This window comes from Falco rusticolus, chromosome 4, assembly GCF_015220075.1.
Source record: "Falco rusticolus isolate bFalRus1 chromosome 4, bFalRus1.pri, whole genome shotgun sequence".
In the NCBI taxonomy this organism is placed as follows: domain Eukaryota; kingdom Metazoa; phylum Chordata; class Aves; order Falconiformes; family Falconidae; genus Falco; species Falco rusticolus.
Window position 1 is genome coordinate 94740483 of NC_051190.1, and position 25899 is coordinate 94766381.

General features: G+C 40.4%; 1 protein-coding gene across 5 annotated transcripts in view; it reads right to left on the reverse strand.

Annotated features, from left to right (window-relative positions):
* ELMO1 (engulfment and cell motility 1) overlaps positions 1–25899 on the reverse strand; it is a 311155-nt gene that overhangs the window by 230605 nt on the left and 54651 nt on the right. For 4 of the 5 annotated variants that reach the window (XM_037385186.1, XM_037385185.1, XM_037385187.1 and 1 more), the window contains 3 exons: positions 19356–19396; positions 18161–18233; positions 5117–5167 (listed from right to left, as the gene is read on the reverse strand). In XM_037385186.1, coding sequence (XP_037241083.1) covers positions 5117–5167; positions 18161–18233; positions 19356–19396 — 165 coding nt within the window. The remainder of the gene's footprint in view (positions 1–5116; positions 5168–18160; positions 18234–19355; positions 19397–25899) is intronic. The other variant, XM_037385188.1, reaches the window with a different exon arrangement.

Consider the following 25899-nt stretch of genomic DNA (forward strand, 5'->3'; position numbering starts at 1 on the left):
ATTCCATTTTAATTAGCAAAGACATTAATTGTTAACATTTTTACATTAATACTCAAACACAATTTGTACATCTAAAGCCCTGTACAAACGTAACACACAGAGCAGTCCTACGCAATCTCTATAAACAACTAAGGAGGCATAAACAGAGAAACAGGGAAACAGTCACATCTAGAGTTGTGTACTAAATCAGCAATAAAAGCATTACAGATGGATAACCGTATGTTTTATGCAAATATGCCTAAAATAAGTTTATGCAATCAGTAGCCACTTAGAATGAGAAGCCATTTTTCTTCTTGCTGCATCTGAACCAATCCTTTTTGCTTACTATTCAAAATATGCCTCTGGAAACCCAAAGATATTAAACCTTTATCTATAAAAAGACAAAAACCACTTCCACTTCCCAAATCTTCCTCTTGCATCATGAGCAGACAAATATAAAAGTGGCTCATTGACTTCCATGGTCAGTGCTCCTGCTATAAGGTTCAATAATAATTAATTCACCATTACATGATAAACATAATAACATTAATAAGCTAGACCTGCAAATATTTATGCATTTACTGAACCACAAGAACATTAAGACAGTTGAGCACATATTAAACCAATTGTAGATCCAAGATTATAGACCAGATCCCCAAACTTTTACTCAAAGGTAGAGGACTCAGCTGTGTAAGTAGAAATAGGTTTAAAAAAACCCCTACACTTCCTTGTCTGTGTAGATCACATATAAATAAGAAAACAGGTTGCTCACATCTGTAAAAACATTCAGAGAAAAAATGATGACTATTAACGAACACCTACATTTACATGATTGCTCATGCTAGAAATGCTAATACAGCTGCCTATAAACAACTTACAGGTTTGAGAACCCAACCATCTCCAACAGGGATCAAAGAAAAAATTGTGGACAAAAGCAAACGATCAGGCATCATAAATAGCCACATTAGAAAAGGCTACCCATTGACTCAGGTTTAAGGAATACAGCTCATCAGCAAGGCATGTTTTTTAAATGCTCAAGAAGTTACTTTCAAATAACCAGCATGTACTCAAATAATCAGTTCTGTCTGAAAACCATTAATGAAAAAAAAAAAAAAAAAAGAGGCCAGTTCCTTCAGTTTAGTTTTCGAATATTTTAGCATCACGTCAAAATGATTAGTCATTTGAACAAGGACTTGCAGGATCAGATCAAAGGAATCCTTGCAGTTGCAAACACTAAAAGGTTGGACTCTGCTTGCTGCATTGCAGAACACAAACTATCCTTTCGGAACAGTCTCACACTCGGAAGCAATTACAGCTCATGTATTTATAAACCTAACCAACATCCACTGGAATATGAGTATCACAAAAAAAGACAATAGCAATCTAGCATTTCAACTGTCACCCGTTTAATAAAACAAGAAATGCTGCATAAGCAACTTTGATGAGTCCTTCAGAAATGCAAATGGACAAAGGGGGAAAACAGGTCACAGAAAAACTGCAAAAAACACACAACAGCACAAGAATTGTAAGAAAGATGATAGGAGAGGTTAAAAATAAATAAGAAACATGATATAGGAACAAGATAATATGAGAGACAATTCAATCTGTACTCAAGTTACCTAGGAAACAGGGTGTCTGTGTGGTGAGTGGTTTATAGAGGAAAAAAATAGCATTGTTTAGAAAAAACAGCCTTTCAGAGAATCACACAAACTTAGCAAACAGACCTTCGGAAACAAAGACGCAGTTCAAATTCCCACCAGGCCTAAGGACTGGCGTTTGCAAAGTTTTAACTCAAAGAAGTTTAAAATAGACACATTGTAAATCGAAGAAGGCAAGAATTTATAATGGTTTTAGCAGCACGCTGTAAGTGCAGTTTTCCCCTTGCAATATTAACAATGACTTTTCAGAAAAAGGTCCCTATATATGCACAGAAAACAATCTAAATTTAAGATTGGAAAAGAGAAAGCATTTAACATTTGGATTTGGGGAGTTAGATTTCAAATCCTAATCTTAAAAATGCCAACCCAGCCAAACCAAAAACACTGGTTTACTACTTCTAGATGAAACTACTTTTTTTTCTCATTTCAGTCTTTAATGGTACCTGTTCTGGGTGTATGAGCAACACACAAATTGAGGCTACTGACAACGGAACTCAAAAAGATCATATCTCTTCCTTCTCACCCAATTTTCAGTAACTTATGGCATGCAACTGTGAATTGGTACAGCCAGACTACTGGCTGTCATAGTAATAACTTGCATGAAAATTAAGAACTAGAAAAGCATTTTAAATTCATGCAGCCGTCAGAACTGGTCAAAATGATACCTCTCAACTCTTCAAAGAAAAAAGTTTCCTCAAAAGAGCTGTGAAGTTCAGGACAGATTTATTTATTTTTTGTCCACAATAGCCAGGAAGTAGTCAGCTCGCCTCTCTGGAACTATATGGACACATCCCAGACACTGCATAATCTGTACGTGGCTCCTCTTATTTTCTCTCCTTCTTCCTCTTCTTTTCTAATTCCTCCACCTCTTCAAAAAGCATTTTTGCTACGATTTTTTTTTTTCTGGCGCAAGGGGGAGATAGTTTCAGTGTTCAGAATCTTAATATTTTCACAGGATGAGAAAAACATTTCCCACCCAAGTCTAAAAGCTAGGAAAGCGTCTTTCACATTTTGCAGGAGCATATCATGCAGCCTGTTCTTCACATTATCTCTTCCAACTACTGTTGCTCTCATACAGGATTTCAGAGGAAAAATGGAAACAGATGGCCTGTTAGCTTTCAGGGTAAATGGCAAGCATTGTGTGGGTCACCAGTCTAAAAACCACAGCTTGGAAGCCTTTAATCTATCTTATTTTAGGTACTTCTATGATGACCACTTTGACAGCATCTTAAAAGGAAAGATACTATTTATCGTAGGGTGGGAACTTGCAGAACTTCATTTTACATCTATTTAAAGAATACAAATACTCTCTAATCTGACAAAAAACAGTCCAGTCCTTTGAAACCACCTTCCAAGCTACCTCTCTGATTCTGGGAAAAAGTTAATAAAAACTTTTTAAAAACATCAGTAAATCTGAAAATAAGCACAGGTTCAGGGATAAATAATGACTGAAGACTAGAAAGTAAACTGGCCTTCTATCTTGTAAAAGATAGTCAAATGTCAAGTCAAAACTGTGGGCGAGGGCCAGAGTGGTCCGTAACTTGGTAGGTAACAGAAAACACCTCAGTATCCCAAGGACTGCTATCTTGGTTGACAGTCCCTAAATCAAATCATCAAAGAAACAGAACAAGCAGAATAGAGTCCTGTGCAGAGCTCCACCTTCCTGACCATAAGTATTAGCAGAAAGTGTTACAAATCCAAATTTTGTCTTGTGTTTGTAGGTCATGTTTCCAATTGCACAAGTGATCAGACATTTCCAAAGATCAGTCACAGCACAGCTTCTCCTTAGTTTTGCATGGTGCAATTGGTTGTGGGTTTTGAGACAGTGAAGGATTCCATGAGTCATCTCATGCTGTCACTCCATGCCATGGTTACACAAAAGAATGATGCAGTACATTTGGACCACATTGGTTCTTGATGAACCACAGACGTTGTTTTGATTTCATGAGATCCCAAGTCTCAGCAGTAGATAGTCATTTTCAATTGGAGTGGACATTTGTTCTTAAGAAGTCCCAAAGGTTAGGAGGAGCTGGTGCTGAGGCTCTGTTTCCGAGGAAATTCCATCAAATAGGGTGTACTCCACCAGCAAGTGCTTTCACCATGTACAAGGCTGTTCTGGTGACTTATGGCAAGAGACTCCGGCATCACATTAACTCTAACAGAGCCATGGTCTTAAACTGTTGTTTATTTTTATGACTGTAAAGCTCTGTAAATAGCGATCACTGGAAAAGACGAGGAATAATGGAAATCTCTTGTGTTTGCCCAGCTGACTGCTGCTTGGAAGTGCTTTCTATTAAGAAGCTACACTCCTGTAGATTAATATTGCAGTCACTTATTAAAAAAACTCAAGGCATGTATATGTTTCCATATCGGCTTATGCAATTTCTGCCTATACACAGACCTGCGTACAAATTCAGTCACCTCCTAAGCCTGATATAAGCCATCATCAAGTTAAGCAGGCTGGGGAGGAGTGAAACACACGGGATACCTGGAGAACCTGGGAAGTTAGTAAAAACATACACTTCTCTGTTTACTGTGAGCCTAGGCCCTACTAGCTGAAAAGTGATCCATCCAAAAACGTACTTACAATAATATCTATGTGGCTGCTATCTAGAAGTTTTCCCAGTTTATGGCGGTAACTGACCCCACTCTTAACAGGTTCAACAGAAGCCAAAAGTTAAACCACCACAGCTCCATCTTGCCTGTTCAAATGAGTTGCAGTACAGGGTGGCAGAGTTTGGCCATAAGAATGCTTTGAATCTGCAGAAGTTAGAACACCACCATAAAAGAGGTAAACCATTTTAATGGCACACTACATTTGTCAGCAAGGAAATGGGATTGCTGCTGCCTTAGACATACATCTTCAGGGACTAATAGTGGCTTTCAGCATGTGGCAACAGTACTGCTCAACTCAGCAGGAAAACAGGCCATTACAAGGCAACCAGCAACTCTGCTGTGCTTTTGGAGTAGCTGGCAAGGAGGTGGTGTTGAAAAAAAATAAAATGAAGACAGTAAAATCTCAGCTTTACAGTTGCTGCTCACTCAACAGAAACTCAGAGAGCAGAAAAGCTCTGACCTGAGCTGCCCAGCAGAGCTCTCTGTGATTCAACTCCCAGCCTCTTCTCTTGGCTCTGAGCTCTGGGGCAGAAAAAGAGCAACTTGAGTGAGGCTGCAATGCCGGTAGGGAAGCAGAGGCATTTTGGACATGAAAGCTGTTCCCAGTTGGAGAGAAGTGAGATGCAAAAAACACCCGGTTGTGCCAATACTATCACTAAATGTCACTCAGAGGTACCAGCCCTGTCCCCATAACTCAAAAAAAGACCACATGCAGTCATCTTGTGACCACTCCATCACCCTCCTTGGCAGGAGGATTGTGGGATACAGTGTGGCTAAAACTTAAAAATACATGTGTCCGTTCACAATGATTTACTAATCAAATTTTCATTTTGCATGGAGAGAAGAACAGAACAGTAACTCACTGGAGATGTTGTTAATCGAAGGATCGCTCCATTTTTTATTTCATTACGATTCTGAAAGAGAAAAATCCAAAAGGTGTTATTTAAGACTCAAAGATGAAATATGCATTGAGCAGAATGACGTACTAAACCAGCAACAGTACCTTCCCCTGCCTGCATGCAAAAGCTTCCCTCTTTCATGCAAGCTAACACCTATACAGTGTTTTCCCCACCAAGATACACTAACATTAGCTTCAAGAAATAGGTTCACATTTTATTTAACAAATCTGAACCCTTTCAAGAATGACTTCATGTTTTTCAAAGTTTAGCTTCCACTGGCAACTTCTAAATATTTCTTTGAAATATACTGTCTATGGTGTCTGGCTCTGGTATTGTGCTAAATAGTTGAGGAGTTCGTAAGTTTGCTGAAACCTGTCATTAAACATCTGCAGGATTTAAAATTTATCCCGCTGGCTTTCCATTTTCTATAACAAGAACATGCTGACTTAAACCACTGGAACCAACCCACTGAGCTCTGCCACCAAGACTTTGCATTCTCCCTCAAAGTAAGAAAAAAAAACCAAAACAAAACAAAAAATCAACCATCACTGTTAACAGTAAGTAAGGTTCAAACGTGTCATAAGTCATTCTCCTTACCTGGAGAGGTAAGCATTAAACATTATTTTTTTTTTGGTTAAGCTCACATAGTGTGTTCAATTAAACTAAAGCTACGGATAGACGAAAAAGCTACTATGACATAAGCTATGGTGTACACTTACAGTATCCTCACAACTTTGTGGTCAATGCCCATGTTCATGGTTTTCCCCTGTGGTAAGCATAGGGGACCCTGCCCCTCTTTCAACAAGCTACCTCCTGTTCACCACAGGTTGAGACTACAGTCCCTGGCACAACGAAGATACTAACAGGTGCTGACTGTGCACAGCACAATGCACAGTCACAATTTCATCCATGGTTCAATAGCTTGTTCATGGACCAATACCCTAATTTGTCAAAGAAACTGGAGGAATCCCTAACAGTTTGAGAGAGAAGAGCTAATTTTGTTCTGAGGATCACATTGCAAGCTTTCTGCAGACTGGTGTTTAGCCCAGGAAAAAAAAGAGAGAGAGAGAGATTATTTCTTCTCAGGCAATTTCTCCCAAATTCATTTCATCTTTGTTGCTCCCATTCTGAAACTTCTCAAATCCAAAATGCTAAAAACAGGATAAATTTTGCCTGAAACCAGGTCAAGTAGTCCCAAAATAAAACTCCAGTACATTGTCTCTTTCTTGGTATCCAAGTCATCTGTGGGATTGGTTCTAGCTACCTACAAGATCACTCCCCACCCACAAAGACTTCTTCACTCTAACTGAAATAAATGAAGTGCCAGCCAACACAAGGGGTACATGGGAGAAAGTTTTTTTACGGTCTTTCCTTATATATGCAGTTAACTCATCTCAGCCTTCAGCAGCCTCCTCCTGCCAGAACAGCCCCAGGGAGGCCAGCCAGGCTATACTCAAGAGAGGGGCAAAAAAGGGTGAGCAGCTAAATAGAGGGTGACTTCCCACAGCGCTAACAAAGTGCCAGATTTTCTCCTCTTGTAGTAAAACAGCACCAGACCCAGCTATGTTTCATCACGTCTAAGGAATCTGTATGAAGTGGCAATAGTGCATTTGAGTGGTTTAATCTAAATCAGTGTTGAAACAAACTCACTTTGCAAACAGTTGTGGTGGCTTAAACTGTTCCTGCCTTCTGGATTTGTGGAACTGAATAAAAGTAATTGCTTTAGGACAGACAGTCAGCATAGGCTAAATTTACCTCCATCGACAGTTTAGACTAAGCCACTGGCCCTCAACTGTGTTAGGCCAGGGTATGTGCATGCACACATACACACAGGGTTCCATCAGCTTTACTTGTAACGCAGCAAATCCCAGCATGCAAAAATACTAAAAACAGTTAGGGAATCCGACAACACTTAAACAACTTCAACTGTACCAGTCACATTCAGAAGTTCACCAATAACCTATATGAAAATATTGGAGCGAAGTAAATAGACTGTTCTTAAACATAAGTAAGAGCACACACAGAGGCTTATTTTTTCAGCAACAAAACTTTCAGCTTAAAGTTTCTCATGTTTCCTGCTCTAATTAACATGAACTACAAAATCAGATGTAGAAATGAGTTTGCAGTTTCAGAAGTTAAGTCACTTCATCTGGGCCACAATAATCATCTCTGCAAACACTTTTAGTTCACTGCAAACATGAGGTACTAGGCATTGGGCGAGGAGGCTACGCAGTGGTCTCAGGAGGCTTGAGGAGTTTCCAAACAGTACTCCAAAGAGTACTATTTCCCTCCCACCTCCCACCAGCTCTGGCACTGGACAGACCTGTTTGTAGGTCAGCCTCACTAAACTCGCAGAAATTAGCCCCGGTAGGAAAGAGAGGAGTTTTCCATCAGGTTAATAAACAGAAGCAAGCTCTGCAAGGGTTCAGCACCAGTGCAAACCCAAGAAAGATGGTGGAACCACATCTCTGGGAGCAGGGAAGCAGTGGTGGGGAACAGAACAGGGAAACTGTGAGGAGAAATTACACCTTCCCTTTTTGGAAGCAACAAGCTGCCAGCCACAGCCCAAATTACATTATTTCGCAGTTGCTTCGGGCTGAAGCCACGCTCCGCAGTTTGTTCAATTAACAGTAATTTTGTCACAACCCTAAACACATAAAAAGCTAAAGCACATAAAACCCTAACACATAAAAAGCTGATCTTAACCTGACATACTCTCTACAGTGTCAGGCATGCAGATAAAAAATAAAACTCTAATTAAATAAGGACACTTACAGATTGCATAGATTGAATCTACAAACAATCTAGCATGTGATCTTGTCTAGATCTTTTATCAATATCTATCTTGCTAAAAATTATTTCTCTATAGTGAGAAGAATGTCAGAACAAGTGGAAAAAAGGAAGCCATAACCTGGTTGAAGTTCAGCTATTGCAATGGATAAACAAGAGAAGCACTGTTCTCCAGTGACTGTATGTCAGCAGGTTATATATAAAACAGAAAAAAGAACACACAAAGTACATAAAAGCATCACCAGAAATTTTCATTGGGGTCTTTCTGTTTATTTATCAAGCCAAGTCTGAAACACCAAGGCTTTCAGACTCGAAGTTGCAACGTTTGTCAGAGCCCACAGCACATGAAGCCCAAGGACCTTTCATCATGCCTGGCTTGGTGCAAAGTGCCAAAGTCTGCCCTGTACTATAAATTCAGTCACTGTTACCACAAGAGATAGAAAGCTTGTCTTCAACTCCTGATTTAGACAAAGGCTTAAAGGAAAACTGCCTGCACCTCCTCTCTGAAAGTATTCAAAGCATCAAGCCTCTAACACCAGCAGGCTAGCCAAAACTCGAAAAGGGTTAGCTGTCCCCCAATACAAAAATCCAATTTTGCTTATCCATTCTAAATTATGACTTAAGCACCTACCAAGAAACCGCATGTAAGCGTACAATTAAGCCAAGAGGATTTCCTACATTAACTGGGTGATGCAGTAGTCAGTATGCCAGTTAATTTCAACTGCAACATTTACACACAGTTAATCTGCTTAGTATTAAGGACAACATCCTGTGGATTTCTTTTCCAGGATAACAGAACATCATTGTGGCAGCCTGGTTTTGGCAATCATACTGGTGAGCACCACCACCACAACTGTTCAGGACAGGGCTCACCACCACCTATAGGGAGGTAACCACATGAACAAGACAAAAAAACAACAAAAAACCCTTCCAAGCTAGTTCTGATCTGTTTCTCAAGTGTACATCAAGTTTGTAGGGATTGTTCATCCTGTTGATCTATATCAGAAAGCTTGTTCCTGGGCAGTGAGGGAACTGGTAAAAACAGTACTATTAACCCCCACACCCCCACCCCACACCCCCAAAAAATCCTAACAAGTAAATGGATTTGTTATAAATGTTATATAGGACTAAACAGCAGTTATATTATGGATACAAATAAGCCACAATTGCAGTATTATATCTAACAAGAGTCTACACTCACAAGATTATTTTATTCTAATTGAGTAGATAGTATTTCCAAGCATCATATTGCCTCATGACGCTTTCCAAGCTGAGTTTTCAGACAGACATGAAAACACACAAACCACAAGGCACAGCAGGAAGTAAAGTATACCTGGACAGTTTGCCTTGTGTTCAGGTCCTAGGGCCTCTGACTTCCAGCTCCACCAGCTGCAGCAACATGAACCTATGTTACCTGCCACCAGATTCTGTTCCTTCTCAAAGCTCTGCCTTTACTATGCCATAGGCTACTTTGCCCAAAACACATGCAGGAGACTTGCATAGACTTGCCCTCAAGCATTAACAGAGTCCACCAAACCACACAGAGGGATGAAGGTACATGAATTTGTTTTCAAAAAAATCCTATCAAAATAGTCAAGCCATTTATTCAGAGCTTTGCTGGAAAGACACTTCAGAAAACATATCAATTTATTTTTGCCGTGCATTTGTTTTCTCATTTTAATAATCTGTTATACTGAGTAAAATGCCTCAGGATTCAGCTCACTGTAACTGGTTGGAATGGAATGTTTTCTCAACATATTTGAGGAAGACATAGAAGCATTGGTTCCCATGGTTATAGCTTACTCGGCACTATTCTTTAACTTTGACCAAACAGCTTCCTTCAGACTTCACTAACTAGGCTGAAGAGTAGCAGCCAAGAAATCTAAAATTCTTCATGTGTTTATATTGCTAAGTAATAGATTCTTTCCTATTTCAATACTACTATTATTCTATTACATCTTCCTCCAAAGTGACACAACAAAAAATTAGAGCTATGAAACACACTTTAAGCTGGTGACTCCATAACATTTTTGTAAGGATGAGTTTGGGCAAGTAGTAAATAAGGACAACATAATAACATAATATGTTCACTTTTAAGTCAACAACTCAGGAAAGACAAGCAAAGTTCTTGTTGGCCGATCTCCCTTAAAGCACCGATTCAATATGCTACAGCAGTCAGTAAACACTGGGTGCTGTCAGAAGTGGTACTGTGAACTAGTCAGAGGCATCGTTTTGCCACCACCCAAGAACTTGAAGCACCCATACACAGGGCACTGTGTGCAGTTCTGATCTTCACACCTTAAGGAGGACACAGTAGTGTCAGGGAAAATGCAGAGAAAGGCAAAGGAAATGCTCAGTGGGATTGAGCAGCTGCCTCACAAGGCAAGGTCTTCTCAGTTTGGAGGGACAAAGGCCACAGGAGGGAATGCAGGGGACAAGCTGAAGGCAGAACTGCTGTTAATCAAATCCTGCAGTATGAGAACTAGGGATTGCTGGATGAAAACAGTAAGGGATTGGTTTAAGGCAGATATGAAGACTATACCTCTTCATTCAGCAGGCAGTGAACTACTTGAGCTTGCTGTCACAACAGGTTGTGAAAGCAGGCAGTATCAGCAGGTTCAAGAAGAGATGAAAGAATTTCATGGCCTTTATATGGAATATTAAATGGACTAAGTGTAGATTTAGCCTCTAACACCTGTAGTACGATGAATGTAAATGCTGAGGAAGCACGAAGAGAATGAAAAGCATCATCTCATCACAACCCCGAATGGCATTTGCTACTGTTACAACTGGAGATAGACTATGAAATTAGATATAACATTTGGCTGACCTGGTAGGAGATTTCTTAAGTTAATTTTTAGTCACCAAAAACTTTGATGAGAGCTAAGAAATACGGTACTGTTTTAGAAGAAATACTGAGGCAATTAATCTTGTAATAGAATTCCTTTTCTGGGAAGCTGCTGGAGACAGGGAGAATGTCTTCTAGTTTTTCACATTAGAATTTGATGAAAGCATTTTCCTTAAAAAATTAAGTGTTGGTAAGTATAGCTGGAGTTTCTAAAAAGAGGGGGTTTTCTGCATGCTGTTTATCTACCCTTATTCAAAGATGACAGAGGCCAGTAAATAAACCAAATTACACCAGTGGTACAGTTTCACGGTATACCTAATCCAGTGCAACTCCACAGCCCACAAGAGGCACAATTCTGCATATATCCTTCTAGCAGCGTGTGGGCTCCTAACACTTTCCTTACATCAGATCTACTAACATGCAGCAACACAGTCAGCCACCTAACCTTAAAAAATTACTTCTTCCTCTCCCCTTCATTCACATAAAAAGGGGGAAAAAAAATCCAGAGTTTTCTTTTGTCAGATCCTTGACTAGAAGCAACTCGCCTTCTAGCAGTAGTCACTAGGATGCTAGTGGGGCAAAGGGAATGAAGCAACAGAGGGGAAAAGAAAGCTCAACTACCTTTTTCTCCAGCAACCCACAGTAATACCAAATTCAATGACACTTAAACCACATCCTAAGAAAAAGTCTGTACTTTGCATGATTTACTCATCTTCAGGTGGCGTGATCTACAGGGACATTATCAGGAACCACTTGCTCTGCAGAGCAAGAGTGGTATTACACTGTAGGTTATAGTTACAGACAAGTTATTTTTAACCTGGATCAGTTCCCCAATTCAAGCAACCACACAGACAGTTGAGTTGTACCAGTAACACGAAAGGAGCAGGCAGATAACAAGCAGCCCCATCATCCTCTGATAAGCTGGAACATAACAGCTGCACCCTGCAACATAAACATCAGGAAGTGACAGACTTAGCTGGGATCATACTCTTGTTGTTGAGATCATGTGGGGAAATCAGAACAGGGAACTGGTACGGACACACAAAAAACCCAAATAAAGACTGTCAATTTGAAGTCAGCTCTTCCATGCAGTTCACCCAACACATTCACCCACAGCACCAAGGAGGGGTCAGCACAGGAGGAGTAGCTCCTTAAGCAGATGCTGCTACTAAGAGAAATAGCTTTAGACCCAAGCCAAGATTGCAGTTTGCAGTCACTTTTGCCAAATCAAAGCAAAGCTTTGCTACCATAAAGCAGAGTCTTGCTTTTCAGTCTCTTGCTCATTCCTACTACTGTTTTTATGTGGCATAAACAGTTGCATAACTAGTTGATGAATCAACAAGGGAACTAAACCAGCCAAAAATTTTATCATTTTGGGTTTTGCCCAGTTTGTAAGGTAAAAGACAGACATAAGCATTGTAAGTAAAATCAGGAAAGCTGGCCAGCTCATTTTGCAAGCACCACGTTTGGAGCCACACTAAGGCTTGTTTAAGGGGAAGCCTGCACATACCTGTGCTTCTCTAACATATACATCCTACTCGTACTCCCTTGCCTGCACCCTTCCTCACAGATACAGAGGGACTGTAGGTAAAACATCCCTTCTCCTTTCTGACTACAGTCGTAATTTGCCATCAAGTTCATTCCACATCAGCCTAAACCAGTTCCAAGAGCAAGTGAGGGACATAACGGCTCACAGCTGTTATGAAGAGCAAAGTTTCATTCCTTTTTCTGCCCTTCCTTTAACTTCTTCCTTCTCTGCAGCCCATTCCTGGACACGATTCAAAGGTTCTGCTTCACCCTTACATCAGATCAGGCAGACTTTTTTCTTAAGCAAATTTAATTAAAGTGGCACATTATTCCCCCTCCCTTGCCACCACCTCCAAAAATTGTCCAAAAAAAAAAATATAAAAAAAATGCCATAGCCAGCAGAAATGAAGTGGCAGGATCTCTTGGGGCAGGGGAGAAGAAATCAGAACCATCCCCTTTCAGCACTGAGCTATGGTGTCTGTTCACTGCACCTTGTAAAAATACCCATCTGAATATGTTGTTCTTTAAGTATGAAGATAATTTAAAGAGCATTTTTCTGTCAGCCATATCTTGAAAGAACTGTTTGCTATCAGCTGAACCCAAACAATCACACTGCACCTGTGGTATACTGTACCTATCTTCAAGCGCTGAAACAAAGACAAACCATTTCAGAGCCTTTCCTCTCTAGTGATTACTTGCAAGGCAAAATGACAAACTAAAATCAAGAAAATAAATATCTATACAGCTGTTTAAAAAAACCCACTTGATCCACCACATCAGCCTTGATGTGGAACTAAGGAACTGAACAGAAGATATTGTCATACTAACTATTTAAAAAGAAGGCAAGCAGAAGAACTGAGCTGCTCATGCTGGGGTCAGGAAGTTTAACAGGGTGACAGGACAGAATTATTTTCTTTGGAAAATTTAGCATAAACCTAAAGTCCTACAAAATGAGTCCTAAAAACTAGGACTAATTTGATAAGAGAAGGATGACCACTGTTCTTGAGATCAGCCTGAACGAAGCCGAAGCAGGGTTGAAAGTGATCTAGTGTACAGATACTCGAGTTTTACTTCTGTTCACTGAAGAAATATACTCATGTCCACTGTTTTTTACTGGAGCTCGCAAGACAGTTTTACCAGCATCCATCAAGCAGGCAGAAGTACAGCTGCTCTGGCTCCATGTGCTGTCCGTATTGTTAGGAATATCTGCAGGGCTGTGCAGATGACCCAAAATAGTAAGAAATATGTGAATATAAGGGAAATACCACATGTCCTATCAGTGGCAGAGAAAAGGTAAAGTCGGGCATAGTTTGGTCCAGGTCCAATCTGGAATGGAATCTGCCATTTATGTAGCACTACTAACAAATGTATTACCAAGAGAAATGCAAAATGGCAAACAAGGAACAGAGCACTTGATACATTTCTCCAGTTCCCAGCCTTTATGCTACTTACCATTTTCAGCTGCTTACAAAGCACCAAGTCCTTTAGTAAATCAGAAACTTTCATTATTGAGCATGTTTACTTCGAACTCACCGACATTCAGTCAATTAGTGAGTACAGACGAATACTAAAACGTGAAAGAAAAAACTTCAAAAAAACCCCAACCCTACTAGTGGCTCATTTCCCGTCCCGTCATTTGCATACGCTCCCACGCAGGGAGCCTGCAATGGCATGGTGGAATTTCACATGAATATACAATTACAGGTTGTATTCAGCAAAAAATAGGTCACAAGCAAAAGCACCTTTGAGAAAAAACAATCACCAGGGACTCTGGTACGCAGGTTCCCAGCTTGGGGAAGGCAGGGGGTAGAAGGACGTCCCATCTGCCAACACAGCAAAGAGCTGAGTAATGACAACGAAAGTAAGGTGGGGGCAGCTCCCTTTGCAAAACAACACGAAAAGTCTCTCAAAATTACTGGAGGAAACTCAGTGTCTGCTATCCTCCACTTCATGCAATAGACCCGTAGGAATGAAAGGGAAATGTGGGAGTCAGGAAAGAAGGAAAAACACACAGGGAGTCTTCAAGGGCATCAGATGTAAAAAAATGAACACAAATTTATGACTGAATAAAAATGGGCCGCAATCAACACACAGATTAATGAAATGCCCTTACATTTAAAAAACAAGATTTTAAAAAATGGCACCAGTATCATCATTGTGTGCTGAACATAGCCAGGAGCTGGCTCACACAGCCCCTCAGCAAGAGTGAGTTAGCCTTTTCTTCCCAATAGCTGCTCAGGGTGCAGAGTTAAAAGCACCACATTCTACCTCTAGCAGTGAAGCCAGTTTGAACACTGCTCTTCCCCAGCCCCACACTCCTGCAAGGCCCCCTTGTTATAAACATTGTGGTTTATCACACCTTCAGATGTGACCAAAAAACCTCATTTTTCAGGCTGCGTTGTCATCTCAACAGTGACAATGATCCAGCTCCTTCACAACCTTTTTGTTTTTAGAGACCAAGTTTGAGCTAAAAATGACCCTGCCAGACCCAGAGCCCACAGTGGGCAGTGCAGCCAGGTGCACAGATGGATCTATAGCAGCCAGACCTAGTTTACAAGGCCAAGGGTGAGCAATGATAAGGGACCAGGCATATCCACCAACGTGCTGCATGAGACACTCGCATGCCTGTCCCTGAATTCCTAGTATCACCAGCAGAGGAACACAGCAGATAGAGATCCAAGCTGTGGTTTTCAGCCCAGGAACACACATAGCAGACAAAATTATACAGTCATTTTCTACTCTTCACATAGCATTTTCCATTCTAAACCTGACCTCACCCAGGCTATAGCATTCCTGACTTTTTATGCCTCAACATGCACGAGCATTTATACAGGTACAACCTGGACAGATTGAAGCAAAGATGACTTTTTCATTCTCTGTTATATAGTGTCTAGCACAATGAGATCCTCATTCAGAAGTCAGGCTTTCAGAGGTTTGACCTACCAAAGAAATGCTCCTCCAGTGTAAGTAAGGCATTTTAAAAAACCAAGAGACACACCTATTAATGTAATTAAAAAATCAAATACACTGTGATCAAAACACCAGCTAGGCTTGAGCTTAGGCACTATGCCTGCTTCGTTTTCTTGTTCATATATCCTCCTGCTTTATTTCTCCCATTTTTAAAGAAATTACTAAAATACATAATTAATAGTTTCCACTGCATTTTCAGGGGCACAGATATAGCCAAACCAGAACCCCAGAGGCAGCGGTCCAAACTGCATCTGCTGTGATAAGCCCTATCTCTAGTAGAAACCCTGACTGACTCAAGATTTGTTATAAGACTGCCCTTATACTGTCTGAAGCAGTTATTGCTACTTCTGTAGAGCCATTTTCCCAAATAATACAGCCGGGGGGGGGGGGGGGGGGGGGGGCGGGCGGGGCGTGGGGAGAAACCAACAGAACTGCTTGGGCGTTGTTTTTATTTATGTATGGTATAATCAGGGAATACAGGTCAGCTACAAAAGATAAAGAGTTCTGCATATGACTACCAAAACACAGATGCGCTGTTTGCCACCCAAAACCAAAAATATAATTGTAAACCATGTGTTGACAATCCCACATTTGTAACATTTTCACCTCAAAGTTTCTTGTTACTTTGTACAATAATTCATTAATTGCTATTCTTTCTGGCAACTTTAAACGTGGTGACACTTCAAAAAGGAATCTCTACCTGGAAAGCCATAAATCAGCAGTCACCCAGGCTCTGCAGAAACATGACCCATACATAATGTTTTCTGCATATGTACAGACATACAATGCATCTTCGAAAGCAGTGAAAAAAAACTTATTAGAAACTGTCACCGTTTGCAAAAGAGCTCTGCTCACATCCTAGTAAGAGGCAGATTTAAGCAATGTGGGCTTTAACAATTAGTGTTGTAGCTTCATTAAAGTGCAAGTGTTTGTCCTCACACCTGGTGTTTTTCGTGTTTTAATTCAGAAAACAACAACATGCTACTGCACACAAATGAGGGGAAGTACGTAGAAGGGGTGATGGCCTATATAAGCCTCTCTTTATAGCCACTATCCAATAAGCAGTGACAAACAGTGAACAATATCTAATAAAAGTCACAGACATCTGAGTAATACTGGTGGCATTTAGAGCTCTTTTCTCTTATTTATGTGACTCAGAGTCAGACACTCTGCATAGTTTCAGTAGGGAATAAACAAACTCGAAGTCCTCTCTGCAGTACAATCCCAAATGTTCCAGAAGACCATCATTTTCCACCCTTATTGCAAGTTTAAGGCAGCCAAAAGCCATCAGACTTCCTCTTATGTAGAACAGAAAACATTCCTCCTTCTCAAAGCTGCAGGAGCCTACCCCACCAAACATAGAGGTAAAGCCTGGAAGATTCCTCCAATTGTATCAGGACGAATTCCTTCAACGAGCCCTAGTATTCACTCAGTCGTGGCTTCTTGGAAATATTCACTGTACAATCAGAGTTTAAATGCCAACAGGCAAATTCAGTTGTGTCTGGCTTATTGGAAAATGTTGTGTCACAATTCAGGGCAATTAGCGTAACAGTCTCACTATTTAATTTGGGTGGAGGCAAAACACAGCAGCCAGTAATTACTTCAACAGTTTTCCTTGTGGTGGCCTTTGAAGTGTCTGTCAGTTGAAACTTGAAAAGAAAGGATCAAAACCGCACAAGGAAAAAAGGGGAGATCCAAAACCAAACTGTGACACATCGAGAAGGTTGTCGGGGGTGACAAACAGTTAAATGAAAAACTGAAACTGGTCTGCTTAAAAAAATGTAAGAAAAAAAAGCACTATCTTATAAGCAACTGCTCTAGCTCCTTGCTAAATTTAGTCTTTCTAAATGCTTAACTGTGCTTAAGTTCCCTTTATTTCTTGGGTGGGGGTAAAAATTACAGCAAGAGAAAAGTTAGTTCGTGTCTCAGCTGTATTTTGCAGATCCTAAACAAGTGTAAAATGCAAAACAAAGCAAAAAGACCCACTTAGGAGTAAGCCAAACTACACTGATAACACTCTAAGTCAGAGGCATCTAGATCTATGCAGCTAAACTCAGATTTAGCTCAAAATCCACTAAGGTTAAGGAATGTGCACACGGACCTCAGCTGGTTTTGAATATCGCTCTCTTTTCCCATTGCTTAGAAATTGTACCTCTGCAGCACTAATGTGTACGCTCTTCCAAACAAATTATTTTTTTCATAATTTCAGTAATTTCAGCAATTCTATCAGTAAAGCTAGGAATGAATGTTTTACTTGGTCTTGTTCAGATGAGGATGTCCCATTTATTTAGACTACACATTGCATTTTTATTACAGGCACAGCCAATTCATTACTCTGTGCTGAAATCATTGCATCACTTCATGAACCACCTATTGCCACTTTATCTGTGGACCAAAAAAATAAGCCAGCATAACATACAGAACTGGGAAAGGACAAGACAGCAGACAGGAAGGAGTAGGAAATATTACACAGTCACTGAAACTTCTTTCGGCCTGATCAGCCAAAGAGGTAAGTGACATGCACTCAAGTTCTCCTCAGACTTCAAAGAGCCCTTCGCGTTTTACATATTTCAATTTCCCGTACGCCACTTCTCAGCAAAGCACCGAACATGTGCAAATACCAAAGCTGAAGGGCTCAGTGCTGAAGTCTGAAACACAACAGATGTGAAGGTCTTGGCACATTCAAATTTACTTGCCTTTCCAAACAGAAGAAATCAGCGCAAAATCATTAAACCAGGTCTCCCAGTACATCCCTCTCATTGGCATCACATTTCAGAAAATACTCTGGTTTTTATATATTTTAATTTAAAATAAATTATCGTGGCAAACATTTTGACAGGCTATGCAAGAGCTGTATTGAATGATTTACCTACCTTCTCCGTGATGTAGAAATTGGAACTATCAGCATGCTGCAGTGCAAACTGATCATGATTTGCAAGAGACCACCTTAGAAATATGAGAATAAATTAATCACAAAATGAAATGTTAACAACTCAAGAAGTACTATTTACCTAATTTTACTATTACCAAACAAGTGCCCATCATTCCCATGTATTTCTCATACTTTTCCACAGCTTTCAGTGATTAGTTCCAAAGTTTTAAGACAAAAGCATGCTTACAAAGGGAAAACTTCAGTAGAAATAAATCCTATAAATGAGATTTTCCCTTTGCACATCTGAAAAAAGCCCTAAACTTGACCGTAGTCGAGAAAGAAATTACATAACAAATATGTTCCTTCCAGGGCAAAGATAAAAAGAAGGGGAGAGGGTGGGTGCAGGCAGAAGAAGAGAAACTATTTTGTCCCTACACTGACACTTTAGTGCTCCAGAAACAAGTTGATAATGACCTGATATTCATTCCAGATCTATAAAAATAGCAAGCCTAATTTTTGCTTGCAGTAAGCAAGATCACTAAATCACTAAAACAGACCACAAAAAATTTACAGCACCAGGATTTTATGCTAGCTTATACAATACCCAACCATATAGTATTAAGTTGATATATTACATTACACATAGAATATCACCTTTTTAACTCAGCAGCATTTTGATGAATAAAAACTAGTTTCTCCTGTGTATTAGCACTTGCTTAAAACAGCATTTTTTGTCCCCAAATATTAACTTATTAAAACTAAAGCAAGGTATTTATCTTAGCGAATTATTAGTTTGAATTGCAGTACTTGTGATTAACATTCAGTCATATCAACTGGACCAGCTTACAGTGCTACTACACACAGTGCTCAAAAATCAAAGTCACAGTCCGTGCTTCAGTTCCTTAACCCATGGACTACAGGGACCACAAGTGCAGAGTGGATAAAATGCATCTTCTGTGCAGAAAGGCAACAGTCCAAATGAGAGTCGCCCACATGATGGAGCTGCTTTGTTAGGAACCTCATCTTGCAAATAATTGATCTAAAATAAACTGCAAATTCAAAATCTGAGGATAAGACAACGAAAAGATATAAGAAACTAATGGCAAATCAGGAAGGACATCTAGATTTTCATCAGAAAAAAAATATTTCTAACTCAAAATTATAGTACCTAGTAAGTACTATATGGCAGAACTTACCCATCGCAGACTTCTTTTATTATTGAGGACAGTGGCTTTTTCTGGTTATGGAAAAAAGAAAGAAAAAAAAAAGTATCACCAAGTTGGAACAGCCCTGAGCTTTTAAAATATGAATCCAAAACCACTGATGGAAAAGAACAAAACAAGTAAGTAGTATTTCAGTCTTTGTTTAACACCAAGCTTGATAGGACCCCAAAATTTTCTTCTGTTTTGGTCTGATAATCTATAAAGATAGCAATTCTACACATACACATGATGACATTATCAGGTTTTTTTTCTCAACATTAGCCCATACGGCATCAACTCAGCTTCTGAGCTGAGAAATCAAAGGGTCTTTTGTGTTCACTGCATCTCATTACCCAACAGAAACAGGACATTCAGATATCAACATGAGCATTTTCCAGGAATGACATCTGAAGCAAGAAGTCATTCAATATTTTTAAATCTTCTTTTGTCCCTTTCAGATATGGTCATATGATGACAGTAATCCTCTCTCAAGTACACATATGCAGGTTCCCCTCTGATAAAACACCAGCTGGAAGGTGTTAAGATCCCAGATGAATCATTTCTGTTTTATTCTCTGCATCTGTGAGCATAAGCATTTGGACTGACTGAAAACAGCTCTGTTGCTTTGGGTCCCAAAATAGAAGGAACATTCTACTTTGGTGATGTTGCAATGCTCTGAACATCATCATAAACACAGGGTGCACACACAAGTGTTTTTAGAAGGTTGCTGGCTAAAAGAAAATGCAGTTTTATATCCCAAAACATAGACTAAATTGTATGGCAAAAAGAAACAGACCAGATTTCACCAGTTGGCTTACTGAGATTTTTTTCTCCAATACTGGGTGACCATGCAATCTCACACAGATCTGTTGTTTCATGAAAATTCCCTGAGTCAACTAAACAGCATAGGACCCCCTCCCTACTTCCAATAATGGCAGTTCACTGACTTCTTAAAAAGCAAACAAAATGAACAAAATACACAAAACTCACTGTACAACCACCCATGAATCTACACTGTTGTCAAAACAACCTGTTTCCCTTTAATGTTTATAGAAAACTGATAGGCTAAAAAATTAACTCAGTAGCAGGGTGCATTATGCAGATGGATAATTATTTTTCCCTTGGATTTGTTTTTGAACTGCATCACTTCATAGACAGAAAGCCAGAGATGGGACTCCCTGAACAGGCCAGGATCAGGGAAGGCTCTGTTATTTCAACAGTCAAGTCAACTAAGCCAGTTTATAAACAGGCAAAAACATAACACAAGACTATTTTAATCAAACGTGAATGAAAGCATCTGCTGCAAGGATCCTGTCCTCGCTTGCTATACTGTCTCAGTCCTTGGTTTCCATTTCCTTCCTCTTTCTGCCATTACTATTTTCATATGACCACCCAGATGATTGGGAACTCGATCAAACTAAACAACGGCCTAGTAGAAAGGAAAAAAATAGTTTTCACCTGGATTGATTTCCTTATCTGACTCTATATGTATCTAAATGACTAGCAAATACCATCACATGGGAGAAAAGGCAGGAAGTATGAAACTGCTCCCTTCTGCAGCAGCCAACATGTCCCTTCGCCACAGCAGCTTCTCAATGCTCAGCTGTTTGCATAGCTGTAAGCCAGGCTGTGAAGCAGATCAGGCAGACCATGGGAGAAAGTAAACTGGTTTTCTCCCCACAATTTTTTAGCCTGATCGGTTACTCAATCTGGATTACTGTGTGATTTATGTGCAGCTGCTTTGACCTGCTCTCCTCCTCCTCAAAGGGTTTTGTAGCTTCTGCAATCCTGTGAAAAGTAATCCCTGCTTCCAGCTGCTCTCTTCCCTCTATTATTCCCCCAAAAATAAAACCCCATTTTGGCGGGGGTTGGGAGGGACAGAGGGAGGAGCACAAGTCTGTCTGGAGCAGGATAACACCAGTTTGCCAGCCAGCACGTGTGCCAGCCTGCGAGTGAGCTGCTCTGTGCTCTGCCTCCCCTTCTCTCCTCAGGATGCCACTGTGGATCCCACTCTGGTACTTCCTTATTTTGACAAAATTTGTATCTGGAATAATAATTCTTTTTACAAAGTAAACTGGTATCAGCCAATAGATGTAATACGATGGAGGACAAAAAGAACAACTGTCTCTCCTCCCCATTATTTCCCATAGGAACTATAGTTTCCCATTGGAAACTATGACAAAAAGACACTTCAACAACCCAAACTGGCAATAATATAAATACTGGGAAGGCTGGATACAATTACTTTCCAAATCATTATTTTGGTACTTCTAAGCCCTCTATACCATCAGCTTTTAAGTCCTTTCTCAATCCTACTCATCTCCCTCCCCCTTTTCCTATTCTACACCACCTTTGCATTATCACATAACATTATCTGAAATTAAAAACTTGGAACAAAAAAAAACCAACCCAAACAAAACAGCAAATCAACTAGAACCTGTAAGGAACAGTTAAAGAAAATCAAAATGGATCTTCAAAAATAAAAACTGTTAATACAGCCAGCTCTTCACACCATAGCTTTGTCCTCCTGTGGCACTACTGCTACAGTGCTGATGTGACCAAGTACTACTCAATTAACAGCATTAGGATGGAAAAAAAGTAGAAATCTTCTGGGACAGGGTTTGCAATTAGTAATTTGATAGCAATTTACCAAGTAATAAATGTAAAATAAATACCACTACAATCCCAATAAGCTGCTGCTCCTAACCATCCCTTGGGCTGCACTCCCTCTACGTATTAGCCTCCAGAAAAAATTCTTTCCCCTTCCCTACCAAAGGGATAAATTGTCACCAGCACCCTGTTCACAGCTGTAATCGGGATGCTGCTGAAAGCAGGTGAGGGCTGCCCTGGCTCCCCCTGCGCAATCGCTCAGGTGGGGTCTGGTTGGTAAGCGGGGACTGCAGGAAGGCTCTGGCTGGCAGCAAGATGAGCAAGCAGCGGCAGCAGGACCAGCCAGGCCTCCACACCAACAAAATCCTTATTTGCTCTTGGAGTGACAGATTGGCGAGTGACCAGCTCCCGCAGCCCCTTCCCAGCCAGCTCGCAGCCGCATTGAGAATCCCTGTGCAGTCCCGCTGCTGCAGGCTGTAAGAGACGTATCTGTGCTTAGGTAACAGTGACAGGACATGACGGCTTCCTGCATGTATAGGAATGTAGCAATAGTAAAAGACAAAAGTGAGCTATTACTTTTTTGTTTGTTTTAATGAAAGATGAGGTGAAAGCCTATTTCCATGCTCTGCAGACTAAATCCACTCAGCAGGCCATTCAAAGACACTTATTTTTTTTGCCTGGCTGTAAATATTTGCCTGATGTCGAAGAGAATGGACTTGATGCTTTTGTTAGTTTAATCTTCGTAAAATTATGTTTACAGAAACCTACGTAATATCTTTGCTGCATTTACGGTTCTGAAAAGTCAAATTCACCTTTTTAGTCAGTGTACTTCAAAGAATTCCTTACAATCAGACAGTCCAAAAATATTTCAAAGTTTTTCCTTCATTAACTGTTTTGCAGTAGTGCATTTTAGTTTTGGGGGGGTTGCCTCTGTGTCCTCCATTACACTAGTAAAAATGAAGTGTGCTTTTACACATGCTGAGATGCTCATTTAAAGCTCCTAGAAGATCAAGCTGTAGCTGTAACGCATGAAATAACACAGATCAAAGTAGATCTTATGCTCCCTGTAGGAGGTAACCCCTTTAGCTAACATATCACAGCCATCTGCATTGAACACGTCAGTTAGTATAAAAGTATTTTCCTAGGGTAAGTATCAGATTAATATCTGAAATCCAGTGGGAAACAATAATGGGGCATCACGGCCTTGCAGCTTACTGATCTGCACACGTGGGGAGAATCCTACCATTGACACCAAGCATGGGCAGCACTAGAGTTGACTTGAATTTACACATCCAGTAAAGCTTTATTTGCGTTGACTGGTTAGTACAGATATATATCCGAGATGCTGGCTAAGTGCAGCCCTAATGACATCCACCACAAAGTAATACCTGGTCACCAGTTCTGTGCTCACCTGCATGTGTCTCAGGTCACATCTCTACGTTTTGCGTGCTAAGATGCACACAGATCCCTAACTCAGTCTTCCTGAGTACCTGCCATTCCTACTTGTGCAACACTTTGTAGCACTTCTAAAGTAACTTGAGATTTCTGATTTCATCACTCGTTTCACAATTCCATGCCTACCTCATGGGTCCCCCACAGAGGTAACCAGTCACCAGGAAGCACTAAGCACAGGTATGCAAGATGGTAGGCCGAGTTGGTCTAGGCCACTATTTTGTTCCAGGGAAATCATGGGATGAGCAAAAGCAAGCTAAGAACATTCAATACATCAGTGCTGACCCAGCCTTAGGTCCAGTTCAAGCCACCAGTACACTAACCTGGGTTTAAAGCACTTCCAAATCAAACAGCAAGTGTGTGTATGTGCATGTGTCAGCTGTAACAAGGACAGAAGCCTAAATCTGGGCAGAAACCTGTGTTCAGATATACTTTGATTGTGCTATACCAGGGAATGGCAGATAGGTTTCTTTTAGGCAAAGGCTGCGTATCTTTCCTTTTCAAATGACTAGCAGAGATTCATTGCTTTTTCTTTTTCCAGGTTGTTTTTGGTGGGTTTGGGGTTTTGGTTTTTGTTGGGGTTTTTTTGATGATGATTGGGATATCACTTTTACCTGGCTGTCACCTTTTAATCACAGAAGTAACAAGAAAACTCTTAACCGTTGCTATCACAGAAAACCAGCAGATACAGCACATCTGCTAGTGGAAAAAAAATAAGCATTAAAAAAGAAAAGTTCTGTTGCTGATCTATGCATCTGTCAAAAACCAGATTCTCAAGCCAGTAAATACACCATTCTGTTTGTAATTAATGCTACCATTCTACTTAGAAATCTTTTAGTGCAAAAGTAATTTTTATGGCTATTAAAAACCAGAAAAACACCTCTTTTCACAGTCAGTGGAGGCTTCATCTGTTACTGTCATACACCAGAGGCTACAGAAACAAGACTGTCTGGTGGCAAACTTCAGATGCTGGGACACCTGGGTCCTTGACTCACTACTTCACCACTGCTCTCTTGTGATGTAAGAGGAAAGGTCTTCTCCTGTAAGAGGAGGTACTGGAGAGCTTTGGGCTTCAGCCTCAACCTGCTCTGAACCACACTGGGAATCATCTCTCTCCATTGACTACAATGGAGCACAAGTGAACCAGACTTATTAGGCTTCGAGCATCTGCAAAATACAATGGAGTTCCCTAACTCAGGGCAGCACCAGAGGGAGTGAATACCTGAAGACCAGTGACACCCCAGCACTACAGTAACAGAGACCATAAAACCCAGCCAAGGCCAGGTCAACACTACACAGTTCTGTGGGTGCAGCAACACAACCCGCAGCAGGAAAGATTCACACCCCAGAGCGGACAGGCAAAGCCCTCAACAAGTACAGCATGCTGATGGGAGAGAGCTTTTATCAGCTCAGTTCACAGCCCTTAAGGTGGCAGTTTTAACATGTCAGTAGAAACACTTTGGTACAAATATAGCAGTAGGGGTTCTGCAGAGCACACGAGACTTGGGGAAACTTGGATCTTCATGCCCTCTTTCCCTCTACTCGCAGCTGCAGCTTCCTCAGTTACTCCTATCCCTCCCTCAAAGACATCCTCACTCCTAAATCTGCATTTCACCACATTTAAGCACTGCCCCACAGATCATGTTTACAATGTTAAAGTGACTGTACAAGGAAGCAGTGAAACGTAACATTATTAAAAAAAAAAATAAATACAACCCCACTCCCCCCCAAAAAAAAACCCAACCAGAATTTAAAAATCCAGGATTTTACAGAAACTTCTTACTCCACATCTAGTGTCCTAACAAGCTGTAACATTCCGTTTCCTTTGTTTTGTACTTTGCAAAAAGGGATGCCAAAACCTCCCAGTCAGGAGTACTGAACAGTTATAAAACGCCTAGGAACCTACAACTGTGATTGCAGCATGTTTGCATGCAATGTATTTGCACCACATTTAAAATACAGTTTAAAATACAAAGCAGGGCTTTAAGATGTGGCTTTTCACACAACCACTTTATTAGGTGAGCATACCTTTGAAAACTGAGGGAAGAAACCCTAAACCCACAGCTCATGACTGACACACTGCTAGCCTACCAAGGTAAAAAAAGTCTCTATGTGAAGGCTAATAATCACAGAATTTTTAATATTACTCTCTTTTGTACTACAGTCTTGGAGTTCTATAAGAAGAATATAATCGAATCAAAGTGCACCTGGATACTCCAGCTGGCCAGAATGTGAACAAAGTACCTTGAAATCAGTTCATTGGTGCGTAACTCCAGGAATCTCATCATTAAACAATTCCTTTACATATAATAGAATGAACTTTTAAGAGATGAGACTCCTGCTTTTTCTTAAAAAAAATTATGGATGCAACAGTCATGATCAGCTTTCATTTTGAAGATGTCTTCAGTTGCAGGCAGCAGAATTCAGGCTCCAATGGGGAGATTCTGGCTAGCACTATGGGGATAACAAAATCAAA